Genomic DNA, 12,476 nt, shown 5'->3' on the forward strand with positions numbered 1-12,476 from the left:
CATAGAAGAAACATAACAGACTTCGTAAAAAAAGTGTATTTTGCCTATTTTGGGGTTATGCTTGGGGACCAAGACAAGTTTTGGGCACCACACATAGTGTGCAAAGCATGTATCGAATTATTACGAAAATGGAGCAAAGGACAAAGAAAAAGCTTCAAATTTGGTGTTCCAATGGTGTGGAGAGAGCCAAAAAATCATCATGATGACTGTTATTTATGGTAAACACAGGTACAGGCACATCTTCACAATGAGGGACAGGCCTTCTTGCAGATTCCATGTTACTCCCATTTTCGTTTCTTATGCTTATTGAATCCTTGCACTTGCACTGCACAGAAATAACAGTCATCATGATGATTTTTTGGCTCTCTCCACACCATTGGAACACCAAATTTGAAGCTTTTTCTTTGTCCTTTGCTCCATTTTCGTAATAATTCGATACATGCTTTGCACACTATGTGTGGTGCCCAAAACTTGTCTTGGTCCCCAAGCATAACCCCAAAATAGGCAAAATACACTTTTTTTACGAAGTGTGTTATGTTTCTTCTATGTTTTGGCAGTGTATATTCACCACAAATGTAACAGAATGAGTCTGGATCGTTAAGACAACTTCTTCATGATGAGTTCATGCTTTTCACTGGAAAACAGACAACAACATAAAGTTAGTGCAAAAATCAAGCTATGAACAAACTTTTAGAACACTAATTAACACAAAACTATATTGAGAACTGCTCAGTTCAAGTACTAATCCAAAGAAATTAATGAGATGATGCGTCGCATTTACCAACAAGTGCTATAAATAAGATACCAAAAATCTCAAAAACTTGAGCCAATCTGGCAAAACTGATGACATATTCAGAATCAGCACCCCAAAAATACCCCAAATTCATTAAAATATTTTGGACACCAGAAAAAAAAATTTTTTTCGTTGACCTGTGTTATCTATCTATCTATCTCCATATCTATCTATCCCATTTCTATCTATCTATCTGGCAGCACTTGCACTTTCTGCTATTGTATGTCAATGTCACAACCTTCCCACATATTGGGGGCAAACAGACAGACTTGTATCTCTGAATCTCTGAAACAGACCATTTATTGGAGTGAACAAATAGAAATGCCATTTCTGTACATCCGACATATGTGCATTGTGTAAACTTGAAAGCAGTGCGATTTGTGAATCACTAACAAAGAAATCTTCCGGATGGCTCATCACTAATCTAGCATGCTGTTCATATGATAGAACCTGGAATTCTAGCGTTTTGTCATCGTTGTAAACTTCTGGTTTGTAAACAGCAATTACTCCAACACATAGCAAAGTCCGTGCTTTAGACATCGATATAAATAATTGTCACATCACTGAGACTTTTTAAGAAAAGATCATTTAAACAAAGATGAAGGGATGAACAGAATCTGAAACTTGAGTCCATGGAACTGGAATAGGAGAATAAAACCCGATGAGTTGGCATGTCTTCTGCTAGAAAGTCTCATATCTTCATACACTACTATCTGGGAGGTTATGAGCAGAACATTTTGCTCCCAGACTTGGGAAATGTAATAAATTCCTTATTATTGTCCTGTCCTTTTGTCATATTGGCAGGGTTCCCAACAGAGCGTCCTAAAGAACCAGCTTCAAGAATGGACCCTTTAGTGGTGGCCCAAGAAACGGTGGTGTTGGAGAGAGCCTGGTTCAAAGTGCTGTGTCTGAACAATGGGTCATGAAAAACTCCATCAACCCAATTTCTGAGACTTGTTACAGGAGAATCCTGCCGCCTGTCAATAATGCAAACTGGAGTGGACACAGTAGAAGAAGAAGAGGATGAGGATGAGGACGGAGAGGAAACCCCCTGATGTTTTAACATGCACGATGGATATTCAGTTTGATTTAAGGAGGTGGCTGTGTGAGCCAGAGACCAAATTCTTGGTTTGGGATCAAGAAGCTGTTGGCTTTGCTGCTGAAAGCACAGTTTGGATTCACAGCCTCTTTGTCTCACCCTTATTAAGTCTTGGTCGCATTCATCAACAACACTTTTTAGACAATTCTTAGCCCTATCAATTTCTTGGTCTACTGAAGAAATGGTAAGTGGCATCTTCAGAATAACGTCTTTACAATGGTCATTGACACAATCCCTGGTCCGCAGTTGGTGTCCTTCTTGTTGGGATTGGTGATGAAATGGTGGCTTTAACTCACATTCAGAACTTTCAGACTCTATTGTGTCGAAGTCATCAAGGTCACTAAGGTCTAGGTCTTTGTCTTCTCTTCCGGTGGCTTCTTCTGGTAATAAAAGTGCAGAGGAGCAATTATTTTCCCCCCACATTATATACATTTATTCTGTACGAATGCAGCCAGTTCTATAATATAATTGTGACACATGCAGGACATTGAGCAAAGTAAGAGTCATAATGGAGAAGAGAGCAACCTGGCTCAGGAAGTTGTAACCTACCTTCTTAACGTCAGTTGGATCTTTAGACTAAATTCATTTCATGCACTTTAGAAATTATTTTTGTTAAAAACAACTAACCTACATAAAAAGTCAGGACTTTATAAAAAGGATACCAACCTTCTATCTTCTTTTCATTCTTAATGTTATCCTTTGTAGACTCATCTTCCTCATCTTCTTCATCTTCATCATAGGGTCGTTTCTCATCAGAACATTTGTTTCTTGGTGGCCACGTCATCTTGTTCTCCTTCTTTAGCCTCCTCCTGGCATTGGCAAACCACGTGGACACCTGGGTGAGGGTCATCTTGGTGATGATGGCCAGCATGATCTTCTCACCCTTGGTGGGGTAAGGGTTCTTCCTGTGCTCTTGTAACCAGGCCTTTAAGGTGCTGGTGGTTTCACGAGTAGCATTTTTCCTGCGTGTACCTCCATCCATGGTTCCATACCTAATAAGAACACAATGTTGCTAATAAATTACATGTCCTTAAACCAGCTAGCTGTGTGCAACAAACAAGTGAAAAGGCCACATGTAGATTTTAATACAATGTAAAGTATTGCAATAATGCCAATAATAAGGTGACCTACAGACTGTGCTACTCTATGGTTAATATCTCAGAGAGTGCAGGTCATATTTCCCAGGAAGCAGATTTAAGAGGATAAATTTGAATGACCTGAGGATATAACTGTTAATATAAATATTTCCTTCCTACTCCTTTATTAGCCATGTCTCAGGCTTTTGTTGATGAAATTGTAAAAACGTATAAAGACAGAGGATTGCAGCTGAATATTTAATGCACACTATTCTGAAAGGTCATCCGCACCCATGTGGTCTTAAAAAAAAAAGGTTGAGATGGCTTAAGTGGTTTTGTGTTGCTTTAGGGATAATAGATGCAGTAAGGTAAAACCGTTTTAAATCCCTTCAGGGCAAGGGGATGCAGAGCTTTGGGGAGCCCTGAATGCCAAGCATGGAGGTTACTGCTCTGTGATTCACCTAACACAAAGGCATGATCTTCTGGAAGGTGAGAAGTCTTCACCTGCTACACTTGGAAATTGTGTTTTTTTTTTCTTTTCCCAGCCAATAAGATTGTATTGGAACAATTAATACACCATTTTCAATAATGAAGGCTTTCAGTTCATTATTACATTATATACTGGGTATATTTTTCCTGATTTTGAGAAAGCCAAAGTGGCAGCAGACACCAACAGCAAGCAAGATTTTTATTAGCATGATATAAAGCTTGAATTTAATGTGATTAGACATATAGAGCCCAATTCATTATTGCATTTGCACCGGTTATAGGATATTAGGGTCCAATTCATTAAGGTGTTTACACCAGAATTCTGGGATAATGTACATTAATAATTTGTCAAATTGCACAAAAATATTGTGATAGTTGATATTTATACGCCAGTTTTGGCCAATTACCCCGCATGGGTGGGATGGGGCCTGCCCATCAAATCCTACTCCTCCATGCCCTTCATTAATATTGGTGGACACAGCTCCAATATTAATGAATTGGCCTTCTTAATGTTTTGTGCTGTGTTTTTTTTTTTGTTTGCACCAAATTCATCTTTCCATTTGCTCCCTCTTTTTAAGTCTACCTTATCTGTGTTCACCTTTGTTTTGCTTTTTTTTTTAGTTGCATCATTGTGGGTGGGGCTTAGGCCTTTTGCTTGATTCATCACTTGGTATTTTTCAAAGAGTTGCTAATGTTTTTTGCAAATGCACTTCACTCCTCTCACCTGGAATGATTTTTATATACATTGAAATATTTGAGACATTTTGCAAAAAAGTGCCATTTTATAAAGTGGCAAGAATTGTTAAAGACAGAAAAAAAAAGTTTTTGGACTTGGTGCAAAATTAATAAACCGCGTTTAAATTATTTTCATGAATTTGGTTCAAAAACTGAATCCAACAAGGCCATCAAAGAAAAGTGACTCAAAATAAACACAAATGATAAATTGAGCCAATAAAATTTGTTTTAATTCCCTTGAAGCTAGTTAAACCTTGTTAGATTAGCACACATTTACTAATGCTGTCTAATAATTAGGCTCAGTTTCCATTTGTCATATATGCCCCTTCACTTCAATATATACAAGAGCTGGATAGAACTGATATAAAAGGGAACCTGTCATGTCAAATAAACCCTATTAACCTGCAGATATGGGGTTAATCTGAAGATTCATAGCGCCCTAAACCTGTGCGACCTCTATACTGAGAGCCCGACTGCCAGAAGGAAATTAACTTTATTCCTCTTGGCAGCTTCCAGCTTTCAGACACAAAGATGCGGCCGGTGCGGCTTTAGTTACCGCTCAGTGCTTAGTGAGCAGCTGCTATAACTGTGCACCATCACTGACTGATAGCCACCTCAGCAGTGCATATAATTTCATTTCCTCAGCGTTAGGGCTTTCAGTGCAATGGCTGTACAGCTTTAGGGCTCATACTCACAATTCTCGTGCAAGTCTCTCGCATGAAAACCTGGTACTGCCGCCAGCAGACCAGAGCATGTTGTTTCATAGAAATACATGTAGCCACACGCTCTGGTCCAAGTGGTGGTGGCAGTGCCAGGTTTTCATGTGAGAGACTCGCACGAGAGTTGTGCGAGTTTCTCGCAAGTGAGTATAAGCCCTTAGAACACTACAAACCTGCAGAATTACCCTATATCTTAAGGTTAGTAGCATTTTTTAGATGAAAGTTTTCATTTAACCCCTTTCTGACATTGGGCGTAATAGTACGCTGATGTCCAACTCCCTCCCTTTTTGATGTGGGCTCCGGCGGTGAGTGCACATCTTTCCCGCGACATGTCAGCTGTTTTGAATAGATGACATGTGCCTGCAATAGCCATGGGTGGAATCGTGATCCACCTGCAGCTATTAACTTTTTAAATGGCGCTGTCAAAAGCTGACAGTGGCATTTAAATGGCGCTTCTGGCAATCGTGCCGGAAATACGCACACCGGTGACCCGCGTCACGTGATCGCGGGTCACCGGTGTGTTGGTATGACAACCAGGGGTCTCCTGGAGACCTCTATGGTTGTCAGTGCCGGTTGGTGTGAGCGCCACCCAGTGGTCGGTGCTCATAGCAAGTCAGCAATTCTACTACATAGAGGCGATCTGACCATCACCTCTATGTAGCAGAGCCGATCGGGTTGTGCCAGCTTCTAGTCTCCCTTGGAGACTATTGAAGCATGGCAAAAGTAAAAAAAAGTGTTTAAAAATATAAAAAAATAAAAAAAATAAAAGTTCAAATCACCCCCCTTTCGCCCCATTCAAAATAAAACAATAAAAGTAAAATCAAACATATACATATTTGGTATCACCGAGTTCAGAATTACCCGATCTATCAATAACAAAAAGGATTAACCTGATCACAAGAAAAAAGTCAAAACGCCGGAATTACGTATTTAAAATGCAATAATGGGCAATGAAAAGATCGTATCTACACCAAAATGGTATAATTAAAAATGTCAGCTCAGGACGCAAAAAATAAACCCTCAACCAACCCAAGATCATGAAAAATGGAGACGCTATGGGTATCGGAAAATGGCGCAATTTTTGTTTTTAGCAAAGTTTGGAATTTTTTTTCACCACTTAGATAAAAAAGAATCTAGACATGTTTGGTGTCTATAAACTCGTAATGACCTGGAGAATCATAATGACAGGTCAGCTTTAGCATTTAGTGAAACTAGCAAAAAAGCCAAACAAAAAACAAGTGTGGGATTGCACTTTTTTTGCAATTTCACCGCACTTGGAATTTTTTTTCCGTTTTCTAGTACACGACATGGTAAAACCAATGGAGTCGTTCAAAAGTACAACTCGTCCAGCAAAAAATAAGCCATCACATTGCCATATTGACAGAAAAATAAAAAAGTTATGACTCTGGGAAGGAGGGGAGCAAAAAACGAAAACAAAACCAAACAATGCTCCAGGGGTTAAGAGGTTAAAATGATGCAGCCAGTGCACTGGTTCTGTGTTCAAAGACTGATTAGAAAACAGTGTGTGAAGTGTTTTCTTATCTGGCTCTAAGACCAATTTAACTCAATATCGCAAGTGTTGGATGAACCAGAACAATCCCATAGAAGACTATGCGATCAGTTTCAGCAAAAGTTTCCCTCAGGCAATTCTGTATCACTCTGGAGGAAAAAAAAAATCACACATGGACATGTATAGAAACAAGCTCTTAGACAGACTAAACTTAGACGAAAGATAAGCCAAACACAGAGTGGGCCTTGCTGCATGAAACAATTGGCGCATCTTGCTTACTTATGGCCTGTTAACACGGGCGATGCTCACATTCCAGGGGAACAGTAAGCCCAAAAATTCAATGGACCAATGTGTGATTTTCCATATTGGGCCATTAGTATATGCAGAGAAAAGTGATGAATGCACTACTCCTATCCACCCCAGTCATTGGGTTCACAAATAAAGAAACGCACTTAGACACAAACTGATGAAAACTCTGTCATTTTTCACTGGTGAAACAAAAGACAAGCTTTACATCAATCATCTGAATACAGTCGTAGGGCTGCTCAGGATGTATTTGGACAAACAGTATATGGAAATTGTCTCTTCAGAGAGGAAGAGGACTTGAACTCTAGTGCCCCCTATTGGAAGTAGCAATCCTACAAGTCACTATAGACCCTTTAACGAGCCTTGCAATATGACTTTGGATAAAAATCAAATCAGAATCTCTATTTGCAGACACGTCGTGTCACTCTATATAAGGAGAAAACATACCCCTTACATCCCAGCCTTTGTCTTTCACCAAGCCAAATACTTTGCACTGATGAGGGGCAATACCCCAAAACACTGTGTCTACAAATTGAGATTCTAATTTGGCTTTTATCCTAAGTCCTATGGCAAGGCTCTTTAAAGGTTTGATATTGACATGTAGGTTTGCTATTTCTAATAGGTGGCACTAGAGTTCAAGTCCTCTTTTCCCTGAAGAACCAATTTGCATATTTAATTTCCCAGAGGAGCATTGCAAGGCGTTTAAGTCTCCTCATACTGGCATGCCAGACCTGGCATGTCACTCTCCATAAGGAGAAAACTTAGCCCTTAGACAAACAGTATAAAGAAGGTTTACTATTTCTTCTAGACCCAAAATCTGGACCAAAAGACCACAGACTATGATTTCTTGGTGAGGATGGATGCACATGTGAATTAGACAAAAAATAGGTGCAACTAGTAAAGGTGAGCCAATGTTTACTCCTTATTGAATCCATCAATCCATAATCACAATGATTTTTACATTTATTTTTGCTAATGTAATAGCAGATATTGTACCCACTGGCATTGGCCCACATGGGAAAAGCACTCCTTTATGTGTTATATGAGGTAACATGTTTTGAGGATATGTGACCTAAAATTTTACTGCATGAGTCAAATGATTGGATGTAATGCTGCATGCAACCCTCAGATTTGTTGGTTCATATAAGTGGTTTTACATATCCTGATTAAAGCACTAGAAAGAGAATATGTCACCATGAAAGTGCAGAACTGTAACGACTAAGATCGAAATTGTTCGAAACACGAAGGTATCAACATTAATAAAAATGTCACTGTAGTCCATTGATTTGAATATGCTTTATTCCATTCAATAAATGTTACTCTCACAAGTGCTGGATCGTGTGTTTCGGAAGTTTATCTTGGACTCTGGAGTCTCCCTTTCTCCTTCTAGACTGATATATAGTTTTGTGAGGAACCAATTAGTATAGCCCATGTTTTATTCATCTAATCCTCTGTTCTGTCTGGGATTTTTGGTCCAGTGGGTGGTCCTATAAATGATTGACAGGTTTCTCTGTATGCACTTAGGCATAGAAAGCTGTCAGTCACTGATAGGACCATCCACTGGACCAAAAATCCCAGACAGAGCAGAGGATTAGATGAATAAAACATTATTTATACTAATTGCTTCCTCACAAAACTATATATGAGTCTGCTCAGCTCCCCTGTCCCTATAGCATGGGGCCTGCAGATTGAATAGCATTTTCATGGTGTCAGATTCCCTTTAATTGCAGATTAATTTACTTGAACCAATTACATTTAATTGTGAATTTTTGTATCTGTATTTGGACTGTTTCCACCATGTAGCTTTTACATTATGTGTTTTTGGCATATATTTTGAATATGATAACAAAAATGCAAAAAAAAATAGCTGTAATGTATGAGCATAACCGGAAAGTTCCAGAGACATTCATTTCACAACTGCTCCAATTATTAGTGGTATCCTTTTGTACAAAAATGTCAAGGATCAATGCTGGATGTCTGTTTCAACCATCAGGCCCATCTGGTATAAACTTTCCATACTATGCAGCAGTCTTACTTATCCTGAGTAAAGGTATGTGCACACAGTGTCATTTTCTAGCAGTTTCTGCCTATAATCTACGTTGTAAAGCCTAGTGAGCATATATTCCCCTTAAGATCACTTTTTAAAATCATTCATTTAAAAAAACACCTCCCCAGTGACAAAAAGGCACCATAGCCCAAAAAGGATATAGCTTTGACCAGAGACAAAAAATCTATAGGGTGCAACCCCATACTAGGCGTATCTGTGCACCTGCCTTGCTGTGGAGGTTGTTACCCTAAGAGAAACGATGTTGTGGTGCCCCAACTCAACAAAGGCTCTCTCCCCTGTGTCACCCTGATTGCAAAGGTGAGAAAACAATAATCAAATAGGATAGAGATGAAGGAAGCAAAAAAACTGGTCATAAAAAAGTCACATAAAAAAACAGCTGATATGCCTAGATTACAAAGGTTAATATACCTAGATTGTCAGTATAGCAAAGGCATTAAATGCATACCACACTGCACAAAAACCATCATGGTCCATCCATGCAAAGTATAAATATATCACCATATAGAAAAAATTCAATAGGCTACAGTAATCATCCTCATAGATGCATACATAATCATAGTGGTGACTAAAATATTTGCATGATTGTGTCCCCAATATTACAGACAAGCTGCACAATGTTACTGACACAATAATAATCAATCATCCCACAGAAAAGGTCACCAGATGGAAAGTAAGGGCTCAAATTGGCTCCAAAAATACATAGTCATATGGTGACTTATCGTTTGCAGGACGTGCCCCAACGCATTTCCCCGCACTGACGGTTCATCAGGGGGCCATGATGATAGCAGCAAAAGAAAGAGATGTCAAATGCCAATGAAGAAAAAGCACCAGTTTGGGCCTTTACTTTCCATCCAATCAGTAGAATGACGGCAAAACTGACAAGAAAGCCACTTTGGGAAAATGACTGCCAGTGCCTTCCTGCAGTGGTTTAATTTTGGAAAATTTGGCAGCTGCCGGGCGCCTAAAAGACTCTACATATATACACCCTAATAGTTAGAAAGGCCAAAATCAATTCAACTAGACAACCTTAAAATGGACCAAATTTCCTACAGTATCTCATGCAGTCTGCTGAATCTGCTGCATTTCCAGTCACGTATAGTGTCTAATATAATTTTACAGCAGTGATTAGTTGCTTACTTTTAGATCACTTTGGAACCAAAATATTGGAGTATACTCCTAGTTACATTGGCTTTACAAACAGCTAGAGAAGCATCCACTTTTTTAAAAACAATTCATTAAAGGGAACCTGTCACCCCCCTGGGATGAATATGACCTATTAATATGGGCATACAGGTAATAGAAAGGTTACACTAGTCCTACCTTGCTGGTTAGAAATGTTATATTCTGTCTTTATGCTAATGATTTCTTCCAGGTGTAGGGAGATTGAACTGACGGACAGATCTGCCTGTAGCGAGAGGCAGAGGGATAGCGCAGCATAGTTGTGAAAGTGCTGAGATAAAGAAACAGGGTGCCGTATTATAGTTTGACCATTAGAGGGCAGTGGAGAGTGTAAGAGTGGGACTGCATAACTGTCATTGGTCAAAGAAACTGTCAGGTGATAGTGGGAGGAGCTACCAGGACTGGGAGTATAAAAGGTTGAGGGAAGGTTCTGGAAGGTCCAGTCAGCGACGGGAGCACACTAGTAAGGAGGTTCTGCTGTAGAGAAAGAGACAGTAGAAAGGCTCCAGATAGGACTGATGGTTGAGGCGGTCACGGGGGGTGGTGTTGTGAGTTCATTCTCTGGTTCACCAGTTGTGAGTTCTCCTTCCAGACTCCCTCTGGTGGTAACGGGAGGTAGTGAGGCTGATTTGATAGGTGGAGATCTGCCACCTGAGAATGAGGATGACGATAGGATCTCAGGAGTCTCAGATTGGATTTAAGACAGCCGACGCCCTATTCAGTTGCTGGTGTTTCCTTCTGCTTGTCAGGTCTTGGTTCTCAGCTCTGTTCCAGTCAGCTCAAGCTAAGTTTCTCTGCTAATGTTCACACTTGATTTTGTTGTTCTATTCAGTTTTTTGTGTGGTCAGCCAGCCCCGGCTTGGGCTGTGCTGAATTTCCACTCTTATTTATCTGTGTTTGCCAATTTGCTTTGTGTCCCTTATTAGATTGGCCTCTTTTTGCTCTGACTCAGAATATTTCAGAGTGCTGATATAGTGGGAGAAGTCTAGTGACTTCAGGATTAATTTTGTTATCAGAAGTGTTTGACATTATTTTGTAGGGTTTTGGGCAGATTGCAGACAGTGTCTGTCCTTTCCTCTTCTTTCTAGTTAGTTTGGGCCCCATCGTTTGCTCAGCCTATTTTCCTACCTGTGTTTGTGTTTTCATCTTGTTTCACCGTCAATACATGTGTGGGGTCTGTCTATTCCTTTGGGGTCTGCTCTGGGGCAGTTAGTTTTCCCTTTTCTTGCTTTAGGCTTATTTAGTCCTCCGGCCATGACAAGGCGTCTAGGTTCATCGTAGGTACGCTCCACGGCTGCTGCTAGTTGTGTGGTTAGGATCAGGGATCTGCAATCTGCATAGTTACCAACCTCTCTGTTTTTTTCTGGGCTTAGCATGTTTAGGTTTTTTCCTCCTCAGTGACCCATTCATAACAGGGTGGCCCAGAGAACAGTAGCCGCAGACAAAGACGGTCTGGGGGTACCAAATGGAAGGCGTACTTTGATTGGTAAAGCGCTGTGGTGGATGGGCCTAGAACAGCCACAGTGAGAAAAGCCACAAAGGACGCTATGACGATAATAATAAAGAGGTGGAGGTACCCTGGTCTGTGTACAAGAGAAGTGTGAAATCCCTGTGGTGAATTGCGGTGGTCGTCAGAAAGGCGGCCAATAAAAACGGACCTGTTGAATACAACCTCTGTCTCAGTCTCGTGTCTGTCGGCGGCAAGAAGCGGGTCACCCCCCCATCCCTGTTGGTTACACTCTCTTACCTATCCTACATTTGGCATAGTCGGCAGGAATCTTGCCGCAAATACAAAACCTTCAGCGGCAAGCCTGCCACCTAGTACTAAAGGACCCCAAGCTGTACGGGGTGAAGAATTTTATTTTTTCCTGTAGATTACAATTTGGGACTGTGCTTCAGATTGCTGGCTGTCAATAAGTGAAACCGGAGCAGAAAAGTGTTATGTCAAAATGGCTGTGGCATTTCAGCGTCAGGAAGAGACACAGGAGTATGCAGCCGTATTGGACAATCTAGGACTATGTCGCATCCGTCCCTGGGGGGAGCGGCCTACATCAGGAGACAGCCGCCCTCCCATGCTGGACCTTGGAAAATGGGTGGAGAGGCCGACCAACGCCCCACCCACGAGCGGGAGTGGCCCAGGTGAAGAGACGGTGCAGCTGCTGGGCGCCATTGTGCTTCGGGAACTCGGGCGAGATGCGACGCTGCAGCTGCCGTGCTCTTGGATGCCTGGAGTGTAAATGGCGTCAGGAGGTTGAATCCCGTCGGGAGACCTGCCCCTGGGAGCCATTCTCCATACCCCGGACCTTGTTGGAACCGCCGCTGGAAGAAGCGGCACGAGTTCACCCTGCGGAACCATCGTGCCTTGAGGTCGGCCCTGACGGATGGCAGGGTGAAGTCCAATGGCTACTAAAAGAGCTGCGGAAAAGCCTGCCGAGAGCCGTGACGCCGGGGGAGGTGAGCGTTTCCCCGATCCAGCCGGCGGCACCACAGACAGATCCTGCC

At 41.2% G+C, this 12,476-nt stretch overlaps 1 protein-coding gene across 7 annotated transcripts in view; it reads right to left on the reverse strand.

Annotated features, from left to right (window-relative positions):
* Nucleotides 1–1,075: 1,075 nt before the first annotated feature.
* Nucleotides 1,076–12,476, reverse strand: part of IRX4 (iroquois homeobox 4) — a 35,115-nt gene continuing 23,714 nt past the window's right edge. For 6 of the 7 annotated variants that reach the window (XM_073587775.1, XM_073587772.1, XM_073587777.1 and 3 more), the window contains exons 5-6: nucleotides 2,559–2,884; nucleotides 1,076–2,272 (exon numbers count right to left, since the gene is read on the reverse strand). In XM_073587775.1, coding sequence (XP_073443876.1) covers nucleotides 1,515–2,272; nucleotides 2,559–2,884 — 1,084 coding nt within the window. In that variant the 3' untranslated portion in view covers nucleotides 1,076–1,514. The remainder of the gene's footprint in view (nucleotides 2,273–2,558; nucleotides 2,885–12,476) is intronic. The other variant, XM_073587778.1, reaches the window with a different exon arrangement.

This window comes from Dendrobates tinctorius, unplaced genomic scaffold (assembly GCF_039654945.1).
Source record: "Dendrobates tinctorius isolate UK_male_01 unplaced genomic scaffold, ASM3965494v1 ptg000102l, whole genome shotgun sequence".
Classification (NCBI taxonomy): Eukaryota; Metazoa; Chordata; class Amphibia; order Anura; family Dendrobatidae; genus Dendrobates; species Dendrobates tinctorius.